Here is a 23,522-nt window from a genome sequence, read left to right on the forward strand (position 1 = left end):
TACAGATGCACAACATGAAACAGTCTCAGTAATATGGAGTACACCATTCTTTATATAAAAGTCCCCATTTAATCTAATTGCAATCTTATGAACTCCAAGATGCTGCTTTATATCTTTGACCGGTATAGCTTTAAGAGCTTAAGCTAATATATCAAGTATCTAGAACCAACTCACAAGAACTATGCATAATATGACATTCACGTACCTTTCGTGGATTGATGGGTGTAACAGGTTTGTCGTTTTTATCTAGAACAAACACTTGGATTGTCTGGATGTTCCAGACTTTAGCAGCAAAGCGGAAGAACTTGACTTCATCATTAATTGCTTTGATCGTATAGGTTATAGTAGGCTCCGAAACGTCGGGATTTGGAACGAATACCTCTTCTATTCCATCCCCACTTCCATCAGTAGTTTGGGAAACAACATCGGTCGAGTCATCTTGTGAAATCATTTGGATGTCACATTCTGAAAGCATCAAGTTCAATTAAGCATTATTCGCACCATTTCTCTCTCAACTTTAAAGTTTCTTGTATAAATTCTAGTGATTCGTCAATGACATCAAAATGTTAACGTCCCTACCTTGTCGTTAAATGTCGTTTTCAGTAGGATTTAAATCGGAATAGTAAGGACGAATCGAAAAGGAAATATCAGATTGCGACAAACAAAATGCACCTTTTAACTCGTCACATAATTCTTTGGCAATATTTACTGCCCAAATAGAATCTGATATCATTGCAATATTTTCCAATTTCATGTTTACCTGTGGTTGTGCTTTGAGTAGTCGTAGCTGTGGTTGTGCTAGTGGTTGTTGATGTCGTTTCCTCGGGAGTTGTTGATTCTGTTGTTGTTGGAATTGTGGTTGTTGTTGGTACAGTTGTTGTCGATGTAGTGGTTGACGTGGTTTCTGGAGCACGTTGTCGTTGGCATTGTGGTTGTCGTAACACTCGTGGTTGTCGTTACTGTAAACAAACAACAAAAACGGTAATCCTGTGTGGAAGAGCACTGAACAACACACCATTAATAATATCATTACGAACGTAAATATAACGTTATTCATTAGACTGGTTAGTGAACATTAATACCTGAGGTGTAGCAAGCTTCAATTGTCACGTCGTCGAGCCTAGGTTGACCATTAGTTGTCGGTACAAGCATTATTCGCAATTTTACGCCACTCGTTGCAAGCAGTCGTAGATCTATCTTTACTGGGTAATTTTCAGAGACTGGTACTTCTCGTGGATTAAATGGTGAAACTGCGCCATTGTTTGCGTCAAGTACAAACACATTAATGGTCTTGACATCCCATACTCTTGCAACAAATCTCATGAACTTGACGTCGTTATCAACAGCCCTCACAGTGTACGTTATTGTTGGACGTTCATTTCTATTGCTAGGAACAAAGACCGAGTCTATTCCATTTCCGTCTCCACCATTAGATGTGGCAACAACATTAGCTGTGTTCCCATTGCTAATTTCTACGATATCGCATTCTGGAAAGAAACAAAAACAAGCATAGGATATTGATCGACAAACCATTATGTGATAGAAAGCAAAATGAAATGCTCTGAAGTATTACAACAATCATCTACATTTCTAGACTTTAACTATTATAACATGTTCTAGAAGTGATAAATCCGCAAAAAATTGAAAGCTTTTACATGTCTTGAAAAAAGTTGACACATATGTTTACAATTATATAAACATTACCAAAATCTCAAATCAAGCGCTTAATTGAAACACCGTTGTCGTGAATTTACACATTCAAAATATATTGACAGTATTATGAAAAATGGATTAATCATTGAGTTTGAATACCTGTGGTTGTGCTATGGGTAGTTGTAACTGCGGTTGTGCTAGTGGTTGTTGAAGTCGTCTCCTCGGGAGTCGTTGATTCTGTTGTTGTTGGGATGGTGGTTGTTGTTGGTACAGTTGTTGTCGACGTAGTGGTTGACGTAGTTTCAGGAACAGTTGATGTTGTCGGCATTACGGTTGTCGTCACAAGTGTCGTTGTTGTTACTAAAATTCAACGAATTCACTTAATCATCGCATCATCAAAACGTATATTTGTCAATTAACGCATATTTGTTTAAATGGTCGCCATTACCAACTTGAATACCACGTTTTTATCAGATCAGTAAAGAACATATACCTGATGTAAAGCAAGCCTCAATCACAACATCGTCAAGTTTCGGTTGGCCATATGGAGTTGGTTCAATGACTATTTTCACCTTCACACCTGGAGTACCGACAAGTCGTACGTCTACCGTTTTGGGGTAGGATCCAGAAACTGACACCTACAGATGCACAACATGAAACAGTCTCAGTAATATGGAGTACACCATTCTTATATAAAAGTCCCCATTTAATCTAATTGCAATCTTATGAACTCCAAGATGCTGCTTTATATCTTTGACCGGTATAGCTTTAAGAGCTTAAGCTAATATATCAAGTATCTAGAACCAACTCACAAGAACTATGCATAATATGACATTCACGTACCTTTCGTGGATTGATGGGTGTAACAGGTTTGTCGTTTTTATCTAGAACAAACACTTGGATTGTCTGGATGTTCCAGACTTTAGCAGCAAAGCGGAAGAACTTGACTTCATCATTAATTGCTTTGATCGTATAGGTTATAGTAGGCTCCGAAACGTCGGGATTTGGAACGAATACCTCTTCTATTCCATCCCCACTTCCATCAGTAGTTTGGGAAACAACATCGGTCGAGTCATCTTGTGAAATCATTTGGATGTCACATTCTGAAAGCATCAAGTTCAATTAAGCATTATTTGCACCATTTCTCTCTCAACTTTAAAGTTTCTTGTATAAATTCTAGTGATTCGTCAATGACATCAAAATGTTAACGTCCCTACCTTGTCGTTAAATGTCGTTTTCAGTAGGATTTAAATCGGATAGTAAGGACGAATCGAAAAGGACATATCAGATTGCGACAAACCAAAATGCACCTTTTAACTCGTCACATAATTCTTTGGCAATATATTGCCACTGTAACGGTACAGTGCATTTCCAAAATAGGATATGATTTTACCCCGTACTATCCAATAGATTAACAACTGAGATAAAAATGATTTACTGCCCAAATAGAATCTGATATCATTGCAATATTTTCCAATTTCATGTTTACCTGTGGTTGTGCTTTGAGTAGTCGTAGCTGTGGTTGTGCTAGTGGTTGTTGATGTCGTTTCCTCGGGAGTTGTTGATTCTGTTGTTGTTGGAATTGTGGTTGTTGTTGGTACAGTTGTTGTCGATGTAGTGGTTGACGTGGTTTCTGGAGCAGTCGTTGTCGTTGGCATTGTGGTTGTCGTAACACTCGTGGTTGTCGTTACTGTAAACAAACAACAAAAACGGTAATCCTGTGTGGAAGAGCACTGAACAACACACCATTAATAATATCATTACGAACGTAAATATAACGTTATTCATTAGACTGGTTAGTGAACATTAATACCTGAGGTGTAGCAAGCTTCAATTGTCACGTCGTCGAGCCTAGGTTGACCATTAGTTGTCGGTACAAGCATTATTCGCAATTTTACGCCACTCGTTGCAAGCAGTCGTAGATCTATCTTTACTGGGTAATTTTCAGAGACTGGTACTTCTCGTGGATTAAATGGTGAAACTGCGCCATTGTTTGCGTCAAGTACAAACACATTAATGGTCTTGACATCCCATACTCTTGCAACAAATCTCATGAACTTGACGTCGTTATCAACAGCCCTCACAGTGTACGTTATTGTTGGACGTTCATTTCCATTGCTAGGAACAAAGACCGAGTCTATTCCATTTCCGTCTCCACCATTAGATGTGGCAACAACATCAGCTGTGTTCCCATTGCTAATTTCTACGATATCGCATTCTGGAAAGAAACAAAAACAAGCATAGGATATTGATCGACAAACCATTATGTGATAGAAAGCAAAATGAAATGCTCTGAAGTATTACAACAATCATCTACATTTCTAGACTTTAACTATTATAACATGTTCCAGAAGTGATGAATCCGCAGAAAATTGAAAGCTTTTACATGTCTTGAAAAAAGTTGACACATATGTTTACAATTATATAAACATTACCAAAATCTCAAATCAAGCGCTTAATTGAAACACCGTTGTCGTGAATTTACACATTCAAAATATATTGACAGTATTATGAAAAATGGATTAATCATTGAGTTTGAATACCTGTGGTTGTGCTATGGGTAGTTGTAACTGCGGTTGTGCTAGTGGTTGTTGAAGTCGTCTCCTCGGGAGTCGTTGATTCTGTTGTTGTTGGGATGGTGGTTGTTGTTGGTACAGTTGTTGTCGACGTAGTGGTTGACGTAGTTTCAGGAACAGTTGATGTTGTCGGCATTACGGTTGTCGTCACAAGTGTCGTTGTTGTTACTAAAATTCAACGAATTCGCTTAATCATCGCATCATCAAAACGTATATTTGTCAATTAACGCATATTTGTTTGAATAGTCGCCATTACCAACTTGAATACCACGTTTTTTATCAGATCAGTAAAGAACATATACCTGATGTAAAGCAAGCCTCAATCACAACATCGTCAAGTTTCGGTTGGCCATATGGAGTTGGTTCAATGACTATTTTCACCTTCACACCTGGAGTACCGACAAGTCGTACGTCTACCGTTTTGGGGTAGGATCCAGAAACTGACACCTACAGATGCACAACATGAAACAGTCTCAGTAATATGGAGTACACCATTCTTATATAAAAGTCCCCATTTAATCTAATTGCAATCTTATGAACTCCAAGATGCTGCTTTATATCTTTGACCGGTATAGCTTTAAGAGCTTAAGCTAATATATCAAGTATCTAGAACCAACTCACAAGAACTATGCATAATATGACATTCACGTACCTTTCGTGGATTGATGGGTGTAACAGGTTTGTCGTTTTTATCTAGAACAAACACTTGGATTGTCTGGATGTTCCAGACTTTAGCAGCAAAGCGGAAGAACTTGACTTCATCATTAATTGCTTTGATCGTATAGGTTATAGTAGGCCTCCGAAACGTCGGGATTTGGAACGAATACCTCTTCTATTCCATCCCCACTTCCATCAGTAGTTTGGGAAACAACATCGGTCGAGTCATCTTGTGAAATCATTTGGATGTCACATTCTGAAAGCATCAAGTTCAATTAAGCATTATTTGCACCATTTCTCTCTCAACTTTAAAGTTTCTTGTATAAATTCTAGTGATTCGTCAATGACATCAAAATGTTAAAGTCCCTACCTTGTCGTTAAATGTCGTTTTCAGTAGGATTTAAATCGGACTAGTAAGGACGAATCGAAAAGGACATATCAGATTGCGACAAACCAAAATGCACCTTTTAACTCGTCACATAATTCTTTGGCAATATATTGCCACTGTAACGGTACAGTGCATTTCCAAAATAGGATATGATTTTACCCCGTACTATCCAATAGATTAACAACTGAGATAAAAATGATTTACTACCCAAATAGAATCTGATATCATTGCAATATTTTCCAATTTCATGTTTACCTGTGGTTGTGCTTTGAGTAGTCGTAGCTGTGGTTGTGCTAGTGGTTGTTGATGTCGTTTCCTCGGGAGTTGTTGATTCTGTTGTTGTTGGAATTGTGGTTGTTGTTGGTACAGTTGTTGTCGATGTAGTGGTTGACGTGGTTTCTGGAGCAGTCGTTGTCGTTGGCATTGTGGTTGTCGTAACACTCGTGGTTGTCGTTACTGTAAACAAACAACAAAAACGGTAATCCTGTGTGGAAGAGCACTGAACAACACACAATTAATAATAATGGTATCATTACAAACGTAAATATAACGTTATTCATTAGACTGGTTAGTGAACATTAATACCTGAGGTGTAGCAAGCTTCAATTGTCACGTCGTCGAGCCTAGGTTGACCATTAGTTGTCGGTACAAGCATTATTCGCAATTTTACGCCACTCGTTGCAAGCAGTCGTAGATCTATCTTTACTGGGTAATTTTCAGAGACTGGTACTTCTCGTGGATTAAATGGTGAAACTGCGCCATTGTTTGCGTCAAGTACAAACACATTAATGGTCTTGACATCCCATACTCTTGCAACAAATCTCATGAACTTGACGTCGTTATCAACAGCCCTCACAGTGTACGTTATTGTTGGACGTTCATTTCCATTGCTAGGAACAAAGACCGAGTCTATTCCATTTCCGTCTCCACCATTAGATGTGGCAACAACATCAGCTGTGTTCCCATTGCTAATTTCTACGATATCGCATTCTGGAAAGAAACAAAAACAAGCATAGGATATTGATCGACAAACCATTATGTGATAGAAAGCAAAATGAAATGCTCTGAAGTATTACAACAATCATCTACATTTCTAGACTTTAACTATTATAACATGTTCCAGAAGTGATGAATCCGCAGAAAATTGAAAGCTTTTACATGCCTTGAAAAAAGTTGACACATGTGTTTACAATTATATAAACATTGCCGCTGTCGTGAATTTACGCTGAATTGAAACACCGTTGTCGTGAATTTACACATTGAAATATATTGACAGTATTATGAAAAATAGATTAATTATTGAGTTTGAATACCTGTGGTTGTGCTATGGGTAGTTGTAGCTGTGGTTGTGCTAGTGGTTGTTGATGTCGTCTCCTCGGGAGTCGTTGATTCTGTTGTTGTTGGGATGGTGGTTGTTGTTGGTACAGTTGTTGTCGACGTAGTGGTTGACGTAGTTTCAGGAACAGTTGATGTTGTCGGCATTACGGTTGTCGTCACAAGTGTCGTTGTTGTTACTGAAATTCAACGAATTCGCTTAATCATCGCATCATCAAAACGTATATTTGTCAATTAACGCATATTTGTTTAAATGGTCGCCATTACCAACTTGAATACCACGTTTTTATCAGATCAGAAAATAACATATACCTGATGTAAAGCAAGCCTCAATCACAACATCGTCAAGTTTCGGTTGGCCAGATGGAGTTGGTTCAATGACTATTTTCACCTTCACACCTGGAGTACCGACAAGTCGTACGTCTACCGTTTTGGGGTAGGATCCAGAAACTGACACCTACAGATGCACAACATGAAACAGTCTCAGTAATATGGAGTACACCATTCTTATATAAAAAGTCCCCATTTAATCTAATTGCAATCTTATGAACTCCAAGATGCTGCTTTATATCTTTGACCGGTATAGCTTTAAGAGCTTAAGCTAATATATCAAGTATCTAGAACCAACTCACAAGAACTATGCATAATATGACATTCACGTACCTTTCGTGGATTGATGGGTGTAACAGGTTTGTCGTTTTTATCTAGAACAAACACTTGGATTGTCTGGATGTTCCAGACTTTAGCAGCAAAGCGGAAGAACTTGACTTCATCATTAATTGCTTTGATCGTATAGGTTATAGTAGGCTCCGAAACGTCTGGATTTGGAACGAATACCTCTTCTATTCCATCCCCACTTCCATCAGTAGTTTGGGAAACAACATCGGTCGAGTCATCTTGTGAAATCATTTGGATGTCACATTCTGAAAGCATCAAGTTCAATTAAGCATTATTTGCACCATTTCTCTCTCAACTTTAAAGTTTCTTGTATAAATTCTAGTGATTCGTCAATGACATCAAAATGTTAAAGTCCCTACCTTGTCGTTAAATGTCGTTTTCAGTAGGATTTAAATCGGACTAGTAAGGACGAATCGAAAAGGACATATCAGATTGCGACAAACCAAAATGCACCTTTTAACTCGTCACATAATTCTTTGGCAATATATTGCCACTGTAACGGTACAGTGCATTTCCAAAATAGGATATGATTTTACCCCGTACTATCCAATAGATTAACAACTGAGATAAAAATGATTTACTACCCAAATAGAATCTGATATCATTGCAATATTTTCCAATTTCATGTTTACCTGTGGTTGTGCTTTGAGTAGTCGTAGCTGTGGTTGTGCTAGTGGTTGTTGATGTCGTTTCCTCGGGAGTTGTTGATTCTGTTGTTGTTGGAATTGTGGTTGTTGTTGGTACAGTTGTTGTCGATGTAGTGGTTGACGTGGTTTCTGGAGCAGTCGTTGTCGTTGGCATTGTGGTTGTCGTAACACTCGTGGTTGTCGTTACTGTAAACAAACAACAAAAACGGTAATCCTGTGTGGAAGAGCACTGAACAACACACAATTAATAATAATGGTATCATTACAAACGTAAATATAACGTTATTCATTAGACTGGTTAGTGAACATTAATACCTGAGGTGTAGCAAGCTTCAATTGTCACGTCGTCGAGCCTAGGTTGACCATTAGTTGTCGGTACAAGCATTATTCGCAATTTTACGCCACTCGTTGCAAGCAGTCGTAGATCTATCTTTACTGGGTAATTTTCAGAGACTGGTACTTCTCGTGGATTAAATGGTGAAACTGCGCCATTGTTTGCGTCAAGTACAAACACATTAATGGTCTTGACATCCCATACTCTTGCAACAAATCTCATGAACTTGACGTCGTTATCAACAGCCCTCACAGTGTACGTTATTGTTGGACGTTCATTTCCATTGCTAGGAACAAAGACCGAGTCTATTCCATTTCCGTCTCCACCATTAGATGTGGCAACAACATCAGCTGTGTTCCCATTGCTAATTTCTACGATATCGCATTCTGGAAAGAAACAAAAACAAGCATAGGATATTGATCGACAAACCATTATGTGATAGAAAGCAAAATGAAATGCTCTGAAGTATTACAACAATCATCTACATTTCTAGACTTTAACTATTATAACATGTTCTAAAAGTGATAAATCCGCAAAAAATTGAAAGCTTTTACATGCTTTGAAAAAAGTTGACACATATGTTTACAATTATATAAACATTACCAAAATCTCAAATCAAGCGCTTAATTGAAACACCGTTGTCGTGAATTTACACATTTAAATATATTGACAGTATTATGAAAAATGGATTAATCATTGAGTTTGAATACCTGTGGTTGTGCTATGGGTAGTTGTAGCTGTGGTTGTGCTAGTGGTTGTTGAAGTCGTCTCCTCGGGAGTCGTTGATTCTGTTGTTGTTGGGATGGTGGTTGTTGTTGGTACAGTTGTTGTCGACGTAGTGGTTGACGTAGTTTCAGGAACAGTTGATGTTGTCGGCATTACGGTTGTCGTCACAAGTGTCGTTGTTGTTACTAAAATTCAACGAATTCGCTTAATCATCGCATCATCAAAACGTATATTTGTCAATTAACGCATATTTGTTTAAATGGTCGCCATTACCAACTTGAATACCACGTTTTTATCAGATCAGTAAAGAACATATACCTGATGTAAAGCAAGCCTCAATCACAACATCGTCAAGTTTCGGTTGGCCATATGGAGTTGGTTCAATGACTATTTTCACCTTCACACCTGGAGTACCGACAAGTCGTACGTCTACCGTTTTGGGGTAGGATCCAGAAACTGACACCTACAGATGCACAACATGAAACAGTCTCAGTAATATGGAGTACACCATTCTTATATAAAAGTCCCCATTTAATCTAATTGCAATCTTATGAACTCCAAGATGCTGCTTTATATCTTTGACCGGTATAGCTTTAAGAGCTTAAGCTAATATATCAAGTATCTAGAACCAACTCACAAGAACTATGCATAATATGACATTCACGTACCTTTCGTGGATTGATGGGTGTAACAGGTTTGTCGTTTTTATCTAGAACAAACACTTGGATTGTCTGGATGTTCCAGACTTTAGCAGCAAAGCGGAAGAACTTGACTTCATCATTAATTGCTTTGATCGTATAGGTTATAGTAGGCTCCGAAACGTCTGGATTTGGAACGAATACCTCTTCTATTCCATCCCCACTTCCATCAGTAGTTTGGGAAACAACATCGGTCGAGTCATCTTGTGAAATCATTTGGATGTCACATTCTGAAAGCATCAAGTTCAATTAAGCATTATTCGCACCATTTCTCTCTCAACTTTAAAGTTTCTTGTATAAATTCTAGGGATTCGTCAATGACATCAAAATGTTAACGTCCCTACCTTGTCGTTAAATGTCGTTTTCAGTAGGATTTAAATCGGAATAGTAAGGACGAATCGAAAAGGAAATATCAGATTGCGACAAACAAAATGCACCTTTTAACTCGTCACATAATTCTTTGGCAATATATTGCCACTGTAACGGTACAGTGCATTTCTACAAATAAGATATGGATTTTACCCCGTACTATCCAATAGATTAACAACTGAGATAAAAATGATTTACTGCCCAAATAGAATCTGATATCATTGCAATATTTTCCAATTTCATGTTTACCTGTGGTTGTGCTTTGAGTAGTCGTAGCTGTGGTTGTGCTAGTGGTTGTTGATGTCGTTTCCTCGGGAGTTGTTGATTCTGTTGTTGTTGGAATTGTGGTTGTTGTTGGTACAGTTGTTGTCGATGTAGTGGTTGACGTGGTTTCTGGAGCAGTCGTTGTCGTTGGCATTGTGGTTGTCGTAACACTCGTGGTTGTCGTTACTGTAAACAAACAACAAAAACGGTAATCCTGTGTGGAAGAGCACTGAACAACACACAATTAATAATAATGGTATCATTACAAACGTAAATATAACGTTATTCATTAGACTGGTTAGTGAACATTAATACCTGAGGTGTAGCAAGCTTCAATTGTCACGTCGTCGAGCCTAGGTTGACCATTAGTTGTCGGTACAAGCATTATTCGCAATTTTACGCCACTCGTTGCAAGCAGTCGTAGATCTATCTTTACTGGGTAATTTTCAGAGACTGGTACTTCTCGTGGATTAAATGGTGAAACTGCGCCATTGTTTGCGTCAAGTACAAACACATTAATGGTCTTGACATCCCATACTCTTGCAACAAATCTCATGAACTTGACGTCGTTATCAACAGCCCTCACAGTGTACGTTATTGTTGGACGTTCATTTCCATTGCTAGGAACAAAGACCGAGTCTATTCCATTTCCGTCTCCACCATTAGATGTGGCAACAACATCAGCTGTGTTCCCATTGCTAATTTCTACGATATCGCATTCTGGAAAGAAACAAAAACAAGCATAGGATATTGATCGACAAACCATTATGTGATAGAAAGCAAAATGAAATGCTCTGAAGTATTACAACAATCATCTACATTTCTAGACTTTAACTATTATAACATGTTCTAAAAGTGATAAATCCGCAAAAAATTGAAAGCTTTTACATGCATTGAAAAAAGTTGACACATATGTTTACAATTATATAAACATTACCAAAATCTCAAATCAAGCGCTTAATTGAAACACCGTTGTCGTGAATTTACACATTAAAATATATTGACAGTATTATGAAAAATGGATTAATCATTGAGTTTGAATACCTGTGGTTGTGCTATGGGTAGTTGTAACTGCGGTTGTGCTAGTGGTTGTTGAAGTCGTCTCCTCGGGAGTCGTTGATTCTGTTGTTGTTGGGATGGTGGTTGTTGTTGGTACAGTTGTTGTCGACGTAGTGGTTGACGTAGTTTCAGGAACAGTTGATGTTGTCGGCATTACGGTTGTCGTCACAAGTGTCGTTGTTGTTACTAAAATTCATAGAATTCGCTTAACCATCGCATCATCAAAACGTATATTTGTCAATTAACGCATATTTGTTTAAAAAGTCGCCATTACCAACTTGAATACCACGTTTTTATCAGATCAGTAAAGAACATATACCTGATGTAAAGCAAGCCTCAATCACAACATCGTCAAGTTTCGGTTGGCCATATGGAGTTGGTTCAATGACTATTTTCACCTTCACACCTGGAGTACCGACAAGTCGTACGTCTACCGTTTTGGGGTAGGATCCAGAAACTGACACCTACAGATGCACAACATGAAACAGTCTCAGTAATATGGAGTACACCATTCTTATATAAAAGTCCCCATTTAATCTAATTGCAATCTTATGAACTCCAAGATGCTGCTTTATATCTTTGACCGGTATAGCTTTAAGAGCTTAAGCTAATATATCAAGTATCTAGAACCAACTCACAAGAACTATGCATAATATGACATTCACGTACCTTTCGTGGATTGATGGGTGTAACAGGTTTGTCGTTTTTATCTAGAACAAACACTTGGATTGTCTGGATGTTCCAGACTTTAGCAGCAAAGCGGAAGAACTTGACTTCATCATTAATTGCTTTGATCGTATAGGTTATAGTAGGCTCCGAAACGTCTGGATTTGGAACGAATACCTCTTCTATTCCATCCCCACTTCCATCAGTAGTTTGGGAAACAACATCGGTCGAGTCATCTTGTGAAATCATTTGGATGTCACATTCTGAAAGCATCAAGTTCAATTAAGCATTATTCGCACCATTTCTCTCTCAACTTTAAAGTTTCTTGTATAAATTCTAGGGATTCGTCAATGACATCAAAATGTTAACGTCCCTACCTTGTCGTTAAATGTCGTTTTCAGTAGGATTTAAATCGGAATAGTAAGGACGAATCGAAAAGGAAATATCAGATTGCGACAAACAAAATGCACCTTTTAACTCGTCACATAATTCTTTGGCAATATATTGCCACTGTAACGGTACAGTGCATTTCTACAAATAAGATATGGATTTTACCCCGTACTATCCAATAGATTAACAACTGAGATAAAAAATGATTTACTGCCCAAATAGAATCTGATATCATTGCAATATTTTCCAATTTCATGTTTACCCGTGGTTGTGCTTTGAGTAGTCGTAGCTGTGGTTGTGCTAGTGGTTGTTGATGTCGTTTCCTCGGGAGTTGTTGATTCTGTTGTTGTTGGAATTGTGGTTGTTGTTGGTACAGTTGTTGTCGATGTAGTGGTTGACGTGGTTTCTGGAGCAGTCGTTGTCGTTGGCATTGTGGTTGTCGTAACACTCGTGGTTGTCGTTACTGTAAACAAACAACAAAAACGGTAATCCTGTGTGGAAGAGCACTGAACAACACACAATTAATAATAATGGTATCATTACAAACGTAAATATAACGTTATTCATTAGACTGGTTAGTGAACATTAATACCTGAGGTGTAGCAAGCTTCAATTGTCACGTCGTCGAGCCTAGGTTGACCATTAGTTGTCGGTACAAGCATTATTCGCAATTTTACGCCACTCGTTGCAAGCAGTCGTAGATCTATCTTTACTGGGTAATTTTCAGAGACTGGTACTTCTCGTGGATTAAATGGTGAAACTGCGCCATTGTTTGCGTCAAGTACAAACACATTAATGGTCTTGACATCCCATACTCTTGCAACAAATCTCATGAACTTGACGTCGTTATCAACAGCCCTCACAGTGTACGTTATTGTTGGACGTTCATTTCCATTGCTAGGAACAAAGACCGAGTCTATTCCATTTCCGTCTCCACCATTAGATGTGGCAACAACATCAGCTGTGTTCCCATTGCTAATTTCTACGATATCGCATTCTGGAAAGAAACAAAAACAAGCATAGGATATTGATCGACAAACCATTATGTGATAGAAAGCAAAATGAAATGCTCTGAAGTATTACAACAATCATCTACATTTCTAGACTTTAACTATTATAACATGTTCTAAAAGTGATAAATCCGCAAAAAATTGAAAGCTTTTACATGCATTGAAAAAAGTTGACACATATGTTTACAATTATATAAACATTACCAAAATCTCAAATCAAGCGCTTAATTGAAACACCGTTGTCGTGAATTTACACATTAAAATATATTGACAGTATTATGAAAAATGGATTAATCATTGAGTTTGAATACCTGTGGTTGTGCTATGGGTAGTTGTAACTGCGGTTGTGCTAGTGGTTGTTGAAGTCGTCTCCTCGGGAGTCGTTGATTCTGTTGTTGTTGGGATGGTGGTTGTTGTTGGTACAGTTGTTGTCGACGTAGTGGTTGACGTAGTTTCAGGAACAGTTGATGTTGTCGGCATTACGGTTGTCGTCACAAGTGTCGTTGTTGTTACTAAAATTCAAGAATTCGCTTAACCATCGCATCATCAAAACGTATATTTGTCAATTAACGCATATTTGTTTAAAAAGTCGCCATTACCAACTTGAATACCACGTTTTTATCAGATCAGTAAAGAACATATACCTGATGTAAAGCAAGCCTCAATCACAACATCGTCAAGTTTCGGTTGGCCATATGGAGTTGGTTCAATGACTATTTTCACCTTCACACCTGGAGTACCGACAAGTCGTACGTCTACCGTTTTGGGGTAGGATCCAGAAACTGACACCTACAGATGCACAACATGAAACAGTCTCAGTAATATGGAGTACACCATTCTTATATAAAAGTCCCCATTTAATCTAATTGCAATCTTATGAACTCCAAGATGCTGCTTTATATCTTTGACAGGTATAGCTTTAAGAGCTTAAGCTAATATATCAAGTATCTAGAACCAACTCACAAGAACTATGCATAATATGACATTCACGTACCTTTCGTGGATTGATGGGTGTAACAGGTTTGTCGTTTTTATCTAGAACAAACACTTGGATTGTCTGGATGTTCCAGACTTTAGCAGCAAAGCGGAAGAACTTGACTTCATCATTAATTGCTTTGATCGTATAGGTTATAGTAGGCTCCGAAACGTCTGGATTTGGAACGAATACCTCTTCTATTCCATCCCCACTTCCATCAGTAGTTTGGGAAACAACATCGGTCGAGTCATCTTGTGAAATCATTTGGATGTCACATTCTGAAAGCATCAAGTTCAATTAAGCATTATTCGCACCATTTCTCTCTCAACTTTAAAGTTTCTTGTATAAATTCTAGGGATTCGTCAATGACATCAAAATGTTAACGTCCCTACCTTGTCGTTAAATGTCGTTTTCAGTAGGATTTAAATCGGAATAGTAAGGACGAATCGAAAAGGAAATATCAGATTGCGACAAACAAAATGCACCTTTTAACTCGTCACATAATTCTTTGGCAATATATTGCCACTGTAACGGTACAGTGCATTTCTACAAATAAGATATGGATTTTACCCCGTACTATCCAATAGATTAACAACTGAGATAAAAATGATTTACTGCCCAAATAGAATCTGATATCATTGCAATATTTTCCAATTTCATGTTTACCCGTGGTTGTGCTTTGAGTAGTCGTAGCTGTGGTTGTGCTAGTGGTTGTTGATGTCGTTTCCTCGGGAGTTGTTGATTCTGTTGTTGTTGGAATTGTGGTTGTTGTTGGTACAGTTGTTGTCGATGTAGTGGTTGACGTGGTTTCTGGAGCAGTCGTTGTCGTTGGCATTGTGGTTGTCGTAACACTCGTGGTTGTCGTTACTGTAAACAAACAACAAAAACGGTAATCCTGTGGGGAAGAGCACTGAACAACACACAATTAATAATAATGGTATCATTACAAACGTAAATATAACGTTATTCATTAGACTGGTTAGTGAACATTAATACCTGAGGTGTAGCAAGCTTCAATTGTCACGTCGTCGAGCCTAGGTTGACCATTAGTTGTCGGTACAAGCATTATTCGCAATTTTACGCCACTCGTTGCAAGCAGTCGTAGATCTATCTTTACTGGGTAATTTTCAGAGACTGGTACTTCTCGTGGATTAAATGGTGAAACTGCGCCATTGTTTGCGTCAAGTACAAACACATTAATGGTCTTGACATCCCATACTCTTGCAACAAATCTCATGAACTTGACGTCGTTATCAACAGCCCTCACAGTGTACGTTATTGTTGGACGTTCATTTCCATTGCTAGGAACAAAGACCGAGTCTATTCCATTTCCGTCTCCACCATTAGATGTGGCAACAACATCAGCTGTGTTCCCATTGCTAATTTCTACGATATCGCATTCTGGAAAGAAACAAAAACAAGCATAGGATATTGATCGACAAACCATTATGTGATAGAAAGCAAAATGAAATGCTCTGAAGTATTACAACAATCATCTACATTTCTAGACTTTAACTATTATAACATGTTCTAAAAGTGATAAATCCGCAAAAAATTGAAAGCTTTTACATGCATTGAAAAAAGTTGACACATATGTTTACAATTATATAAACATTACCAAAATCTCAAATCAAGCGCTTAATTGAAACACCGTTGTCGTGAATTTACACATTAAAATATATTGACAGTATTATGAAAAATGGATTAATCATTGAGTTTGAATACCTGTGGTTGTGCTATGGGTAGTTGTAACTGCGGTTGTGCTAGTGGTTGTTGAAGTCGTCTCCTCGGGAGTCGTTGATTCTGTTGTTGTTGGGATGGTGGTTGTTGTTGGTACAGTTGTTGTCGACGTAGTGGTTGACGTAGTTTCAGGAACAGTTGATGTTGTCGGCATTACGGTTGTCGTCACAAGTGTCGTTGTTGTTACTAAAATTCAAAGAATTCGCTTAATCATCGCATCATCAAAACGTATATTTGTCAATTAACGCATATTTGTTTAAATAGTCGCCATTACCAACTTGAATACCACGTTTTTATCAGATCAGTAAAGAACATATACCTGATGTAAAGCAAGCCTCAATCACAACATCGTCAAGTTTCGGTTGGCCATATGGAGTTGGTTCAATGACTATTTTCACCTTCACACCTGGAGTACCGACAAGTCGTACGTCTACCGTTTTGGGGTAGGATCCAGAAACTGACACCTACAGATGCACAACATGAAACAGTCTCAGTAATATGGAGTACACCATTCTTATATAAAAGTCCCCATTTAATCTAATTGCAATCTTATGAACTCCAAGATGCTGCTTTATATCTTTGACCGGTATAGCTTTAAGAGCTTAAGCTAATATATCAAGTATCTAGAACCGACTCACAAGAACTATGCATAATATGACATTCACGTACCTTTCGTGGATTGATGGGTGTAACAGGTTTGTCGTTTTTATCTAGAACAAACACTTGGATTGTCTGGATGTTCCAGACTTTAGCAGCAAAGCGGAAGAACTTGACTTCATCATTAATTGCTTTGATCGTATAGGTTATAGTAGGCTCCGAAACGTCTGGATTTGGAACGAATACCTCTTCTATTCCATCCCCACTTCCATCAGTAGTTTGGGAAACAACATCGGTCGAGTCATCTTGTGAAATCATTTGGATGTCACATTCTGAAAGCATCAAGTTCAATTAAGCATTATTCGCACCATTTCTCTCTCAACTTTAAAGTTTCTTGTATAAATTCTAGGGATTCGTCAATGACATCAAAATGTTAACGTCCCTACCTTGTCGTTAAATGTCGTTTTCAGTAGGATTTAAATCGGAATAGTAAGGACGAATCGAAAAGGAAATATCAGATTGCGACAAACAAAATGCACCTTTTAACTCGTCACATAATTCTTTGGCAATATATTGCCACTGTAACGGTACAGTGCATTTCTACAAATAAGATATGGATTTTACCCCGTACTATCCAATAGATTAACAACTGAGATAAAAATGATTTACTGCCCAAATAGAATCTGATATCATTGCAATATTTTCCAATTTCATGTTTACCCGTGGTTGTGCTTTGAGTAGTCGTAGCTGTGGTTGTGCTAGTGGTTGTTGATGTCGTTTCCTCGGGAGTTGTTGATTCTGTTGTTGTTGGAATTGTGGTTGTTGTTGGTACAGTTGTTGTCGATGTAGTGGTTGACGTGGTTTCTGGAGCAGTCGTTGTCGTTGGCATTGTGGTTGTCGTAACACTCGTGGTTGTCGTTACTGTAAACAAACAACAAAAACGGTAATCCTGTGGGGAAGAGCACTGAACAACACACAATTAATAATAATGGTATCATTACAAACGTAAATATAACGTTATTCATTAGACTGGTTAGTGAACATTAATACCTGAGGTGTAGCAAGCTTCAATTGTCACGTCGTCGAGCCTAGGTTGACCATTAGTTGTCGGTACAAGCATTATTCGCAATTTTACGCCACTCGTTGCAAGCAGTCGTAGATCTATCTTTACTGGGTAATTTTCAGAGACTGGCACTTCTCGTGGATTAAATGGTGAAACTGCGCCATTGTTTGCGTCAAGTACAAACACATTAATGGTCTTGACATCCCATACTCTTGCAACAAATCTCATGAACTTGACGTCGTTATCAACAGCCCTCACAGTGTACGTTATTGTTGGACGTTCATTTCCATTGCTAGGAACAAAGACCGAGTCTATTCCATTTCCGTCTCCACCATTAGATGTGGCAACAACATCAGCTGTGTTCCCATTGCTAATTTCTACGATATCGCATTCTGGAAAGAAACAAAAACAAGCATAGGATATTGATCGACAAACCATTATGTGATAGAAAGCAAAATGAAATGCTCTGAAGTATTACAACAATCATCTACATTTCTAGACTTTAACTATTATAACATGTTCTAAAAGTGATAAATCCGCAAAAAAATTGAAAGCTTTTACATGCATTGAAAAAAGTTGACACATATGTTTACAATTATATAAACATTACCAAAATCTCAAATCAAGCGCTTAATTGAAACACCGTTGTCGTGAATTTACACATTAAAATATATTGACAGTATTATGAAAAATGGATTAATCATTGAGTTTGAATACCTGTGGTTGTGCTATGGGTAGTTGTAACTGCGGTTGTGCTAGTGGTTGTTGAAGTCGTCTCCTCGGGAGTCGTTGATTCTGTTGTTGTTGGGATGGTGGTTGTTGTTGGTACAGTTGTTGTCGACGTAGTGGTTGACGTAGTTTCAGGAACAGTTGATGTTGTCGGCATTACGGTTGTCGTCACAAGTGTCGTTGTTGTTACTAAAATTCAAAGAATTCGCTTAACCATCGCATCATCAAAACGTATATTTGTCAATTAACGCATATTTGTTTGAAAAGTCGCCATTACCAACTTGAATACCACGTTTTTATCAGATCAGTAAAGAACATATACCTGATGTAAAGCAAGCCTCAATCACAACATCGTCAAGTTTCGGTTGGCCATATGGAGTTGGTTCAATGACTATTTTCACCTTCACACCTGGAGTACCGACAAGTCGTACGTCTACCGTTTTGGGGTAGGATCCAGAAACTGACACCTACAGATGCACAACATAAAACAGTCTCAGTAATATGGAGTACACCATTCTTATATAAAAGTCCCCATTTAATCTAATTGCAATCTTATGAACCCCAAGATGCTGCTTTATATCTTTGACAGGTATAGCTTTAAGAGCTTAAGCTAATATATCAAGTATCTAGAACCAACTCACAAGAACTATGCATAATATGACATTCACGTACCTTTCGTGGATTGATGGGTGTAACAGGTTTGTCGTTTTTATCTAGAACAAACACTTGGATTGTCTGGATGTTCCAGACTTTAGCAGCAAAGCGGAAGAACTTGACTTCATCATTAATTGCTTTGATCGTATAGGTTATAGTAGGCTCCGAAACGTCTGGATTTGGAACGAATACCTCTTCTATTCCATCCCCACTTCCATCAGTAGTTTGGGAAACAACATCGGTCGAGTCATCTTGTGAAATCATTTGGATGTCACATTCTGAAAGCATCAAGTTCAATTAAGCATTATTCGCACCATTTCTCTCTCAACTTTAAAGTTTCTTGTATAAATTCTAGGGATTCGTCAATGACATCAAAATGTTAACGTCCCTACCTTGTCGTTAAATGTCGTTTTCAGTAGGATTTAAATCGGAATAGTAAGGACGAATCGAAAAGGAAATATCAGATTGCGACAAACAAAATGCACCTTTTAACTCGTCACATAATTCTTTGGCAATATATTGCCACTGTAACGGTACAGTGCATTTCTACAAATAAGATATGGATTTTACCCCGTACTATCCAATAGATTAACAACTGAGATAAAAATGATTTACTGCCCAAATAGAATCTGATATCATTGCAATATTTTCCAATTTCATGTTTACCCGTGGTTGTGCTTTGAGTAGTCGTAGCTGTGGTTGTGCTAGTGGTTGTTGATGTCGTTTCCTCGGGAGTTGTTGATTCTGTTGTTGTTGGAATTGTGGTTGTTGTTGGTACAGTTGTTGTCGATGTAGTGGTTGACGTGGTTTCTGGAGCAGTCGTTGTCGTTGGCATTGTGGTTGTCGTAACACTCGTGGTTGTCGTTACTGTAAACAAACAACAAAAACGGTAATCCTGTGGGGAAGAGCACTGAACAACACACAATTAATAATAATGGTATCATTACAAACGTAAATATAACGTTATTCATTAGACTGGTTAGTGAACATTAATACCTGAGGTGTAGCAAGCTTCAATTGTCACGTCGTCGAGCCTAGGTTGACCATTAGTTGTCGGTACAAGCATTATTCGCAATTTTACGCCACTCGTTGCAAGCAGTCGTAGATCTATCTTTACTGGGTAATTTTCAGAGACTGGCACTTCTCGTGGATTAAATGGTGAAACTGCGCCATTGTTTGCGTCAAGTACAAACACATTAATGGTCTTGACATCCCATACTCTTGCAACAAATCTCATGAACTTGACGTCGTTATCAACAGCCCTCACAGTGTACGTTATTGTTGGACGTTCATTTCCATTGCTAGGAACAAAGACCGAGTCTATTCCATTTCCGTCTCCACCATTAGATGTGGCAACAACATCAGCTGTGTTCCCATTGCTAATTTCTACGATATCGCATTCTGGAAAGAAACAAAAACAAGCATAGGATATTGATCGACAAACCATTATGTGATAGAAAGCAAAATGAAATGCTCTGAAGTATTACAACAATCATCTACATTTCTAGACTTTAACTATTATAACATGTTCTAAAAGTGATAAATCCGCAAAAAATTGAAAGCTTTTACATGCTTTGAAAAAAGTTGACACATATGTTTACAATTATATAAACATTACCAAAATCTCAAATCAAGCGCTTAATTGAAACACGTTGTCGTGAATTTACACATTAAAATATATTGACAGTATTATGAAAAATGGATTAATCATTGAGTTTGAATACCTGTGGTTGTGCTATGGGTAGTTGTAACTGCGGTTTGTGCTAGTGGTTGTTGAAGTCGTCTCCTCGGGAGTCGTTGATTCCGTTGTTGTTGGGATGGTGGTTGTTGTTGGTACAGTTGTTGTCGACGTAGTGGTTGACGTAGTTTCAGGAACAGTTGATGTTGTCGGCATTACGGTTGTCGTCACAAGTGTCGTTGTTGTAACTAAAATTCAACGAATTCGCTTAATCATCGCATCATCAAAACGTATATTTGTCAATTAACGCATATTTGTTTAAATAGTCGCCATTACCAACTTGAATACCACGTTTTTATCAGATCAGTAAAGAACATATACCTGATGTAAAGCAAGCCTCAATCACAACATCGTCAAGTTTCGGTTGGCCATATGGAGTTGGTTCAATGACTATTTTCACCTTCACACCTGGAGTACCGACAAGTCGTACGTCTACCGTTTTGGGGTAGGATCCAGAAACTGACACCTACAGATGCACAACATGAAACAGTCTCAGTAATATGGAGTACACCATTCTTATATAAAAGTCCCCATTTAATCTAATTGCAATCTTATGAACTCCAAGATGCTGCTTTATATCTTTGACCGGTATAGCTTTAAGAGCTTAAGCTAATATATCAAGTATCTAGAACCAACTCACAAGAACTATGCATAATATGACATTCACGTACCTTTCGTGGATTGATGGGTGTAACAGGTTTGTCGTTTTTATCTAGAACAAACACTTGGATTGTCTGGATGTTCCAGACTTTAGCAGCAAAGCGGAAGAATTTGACTTCATCATTAATTGCTTTGATCGTATAGGTTATAGTAGGCTCCGAAACGTCTGGATTTGGAACGAATACCTCTTCTATTCCATCCCCACTTCCATCAGTAGTTTGGGAAACAACATCGGTCGAGTCATCTTGTGAAATCATTTGGATGTCACATTCTGAAAGCATCAAGTTCAATTAAGCATTATTCGCACCATTTCTCTCTCAACTTTAAAGTTTCTTGTATAAATTCTAGGGATTCGTCAATGACATCAAAATGTTAACGTCCCTACCTTGTCGTTAAATGTCGTTTTCAGTAGGATTTAAATCGGAATAGTAAGGACGAATCGAAAAGGAAATATCAGATTGCGACAAACAAAATGCACCTTTTAACTCGTCACATAATTCTTTGGCAATATATTGCCACTGTAACGGTACAGTGCATTTCTACAAATAAGATATGGATTTTACCCCGTACTATCCAATAGATTAACAACTGAGATAAAAATGATTTACTGCCCAAATAGAATCTGATATCATTGCAATATTTTCCAATTTCATGTTTACCCGTGGTTGTGCTTTGAGTAGTCGTAGCTGTGGTTGTGCTAGTGGTTGTTGATGTCGTTTCCTCGGGAGTTGTTGATTCTGTTGTTGTTGGAATTGTGGTTGTTGTTGGTACAGTTGTTGTCGATGTAGTGGTTGACGTGGTTTCTGGAGCAGTCGTTGTCGTTGGCATTGTGGTTGTCGTAACACTCGTGGTTGTCGTTACTGTAAACAAACAACAAAAACGGTAATCCTGTGGGGAAGAGCACTGAACAACACACAATTAATAATAATGGTATCATTACAAACGTAAATATAACGTTATTCATTAGACTGGTTAGTGAACATTAATACCTGAGGTGTAGCAAGCTTCAATTGTCACGTCGTCGAGCCTAGGTTGACCATTAGTTGTCGGTACAAGCATTATTCGCAATTTTACGCCACTCGTTGCAAGCAGTCGTAGATCTATCTTTACTGGGTAATTTTCAGAGACTGGCACTTCTCGTGGATTAAATGGTGAAACTGCGCCATTGTTTGCGTCAAGTACAAACACATTAATGGTCTTGACATCCCATACTCTTGCAACAAATCTCATGAACTTGACGTCGTTATCAACAGCCCTCACAGTGTACGTTATTGTTGGACGTTCATTTCCATTGCTAGGAACAAAGACCGAGTCTATTCCATTTCCGTCTCCACCATTAGATGTGGCAACAACATCAGCTGTGTTCCCATTGCTAATTTCTACGATATCGCATTCTGGAAAGAAACAAAAACAAGCATAGGATATTGATCGACAAACCATTATGTGATAGAAAGCAAAATGAAATGCTCTGAAGTATTACAACAATCATCTACATTTCTAGACTTTAACTATTATAACATGTTCTAAAAGTGATAAATCCGCAAAAAATTGAAAGCTTTTACATGCATTGAAAAAAGTTGACACATATGTTTACAATTATATAAACATTACCAAAATCTCAAATTTAGCGCTTAATTGAAACACCGTTGTCGTGAATTTACACATTAAAATATATTGACAGTATTATGAAAAATGGATTAATCATTGAGTTTGAATACCTGTGGTTGTGCTATGGGTAGTTGTAACTGCGGTTGTGCTAGTGGTTGTTGAAGTCGTCTCCTCGGGAGTCGTTGATTCTGTTGTTGTTGGGATGGTGGTTGTTGTTGGTACAGTTGTTTGTCGACGTAGTGGTTGACGTAGTTTCAGGAACAGTTGATGTTGTCGGCATTACGGTTGTCGTCACAAGTGTCGTTGT

At 38.0% G+C, this 23,522-nt stretch overlaps 2 protein-coding genes across 2 annotated transcripts; both read right to left on the bottom strand.

Moving 5' to 3' along the window:
* Positions 1 to 798: 798 nt before the first annotated feature.
* LOC138316511 (mucin-2-like) lies at positions 799 to 6,756 on the bottom strand. The gene is made up of 14 exons (XM_069258201.1): positions 6,588 to 6,756; positions 5,860 to 6,264; positions 5,530 to 5,730; positions 5,341 to 5,371; positions 4,882 to 5,026; positions 4,532 to 4,676; positions 4,197 to 4,397; positions 3,467 to 3,871; positions 3,143 to 3,343; positions 2,497 to 2,756; positions 2,147 to 2,291; positions 1,813 to 2,013; positions 1,083 to 1,487; positions 799 to 959 (listed from the first exon to the last, which is right to left on the bottom strand). Exons 1-14 carry the CDS (start codon positions 6,754 to 6,756, stop codon positions 799 to 801), a joined length of 3,075 nt encoding a protein of 1,024 aa, XP_069114302.1.
* Positions 6,757 to 7,743: 987 nt separating this feature from the next.
* Positions 7,744 to 23,429, bottom strand: LOC138316512 (mucin-2-like). Its single transcript, XM_069258202.1, has 34 exons — positions 23,326 to 23,429; positions 22,597 to 23,001; positions 22,267 to 22,467; positions 21,619 to 21,878; positions 21,269 to 21,413; positions 20,962 to 21,135; positions 20,206 to 20,610; positions 19,876 to 20,076; positions 19,228 to 19,487; positions 18,878 to 19,022; positions 18,544 to 18,744; positions 17,814 to 18,218; positions 17,484 to 17,684; positions 16,836 to 17,095; positions 16,486 to 16,630; positions 16,152 to 16,352; positions 15,423 to 15,827; positions 15,093 to 15,293; positions 14,445 to 14,704; positions 14,095 to 14,239; positions 13,762 to 13,962; positions 13,033 to 13,437; positions 12,703 to 12,903; positions 12,054 to 12,313; positions 11,704 to 11,848; positions 11,370 to 11,570; positions 10,641 to 11,045; positions 10,311 to 10,511; positions 9,663 to 9,922; positions 9,313 to 9,457; positions 8,979 to 9,179; positions 8,250 to 8,654; positions 7,920 to 8,120; positions 7,744 to 7,829 (listed from the first exon to the last, which is right to left on the bottom strand). The coding sequence occupies exons 2-34, from the start codon at positions 22,835 to 22,837 to the stop codon at positions 7,744 to 7,746; spliced, it is 7,773 nt and encodes a 2,590-aa protein (XP_069114303.1). The 5' UTR covers positions 22,838 to 23,001; positions 23,326 to 23,429.
* Positions 23,430 to 23,522: the final 93 nt, after the last annotated feature.

Source organism: Argopecten irradians, chromosome 2 (genome assembly GCF_041381155.1).
Source record: "Argopecten irradians isolate NY chromosome 2, Ai_NY, whole genome shotgun sequence".
Classification (NCBI taxonomy): Eukaryota; Metazoa; Mollusca; class Bivalvia; order Pectinida; family Pectinidae; genus Argopecten; species Argopecten irradians.

Excerpts from the sequence above, each read along its gene's own strand:
- LOC138316511 (XM_069258201.1), bottom strand. The coding sequence starts at position 6,756 with ATGCCGACAACATCAACTGTTCCTGAAACTACGTCAACCACTACGTCG. Across the intron at positions 6,265-6,587 it reads TACCCATAGCACAACCACAG|AATGCGATATCGTAGAAATT; the intron begins GTATTCAAACTC and ends GTTTCTTTCCAG. Across the intron at positions 5,372-5,529 it reads TACTCAAAGCACAACCACAG|AATTATGTGACGAGTTAAAA; the intron begins GTAAACATGAAA and ends ATATTGCCAAAG.
- LOC138316512 (XM_069258202.1), bottom strand. The coding sequence starts at position 22,837 with ATGAGATTTGTTGCAAGAGTATGGGATGTCAAGACCATTAATGTGTTT. Across the intron at positions 17,685-17,813 it reads TGAAGCTTGCTACACCTCAG|TAACGACAACCACGAGTGTT; the intron begins GTATTAATGTTC and ends GTTTGTTTACAG. Across the intron at positions 11,571-11,703 it reads TGAGGCTTGCTTTACATCAG|TAACAACAACGACACTTGTG; the intron begins GTATATGTTCTT and ends TATGAATTTTAG.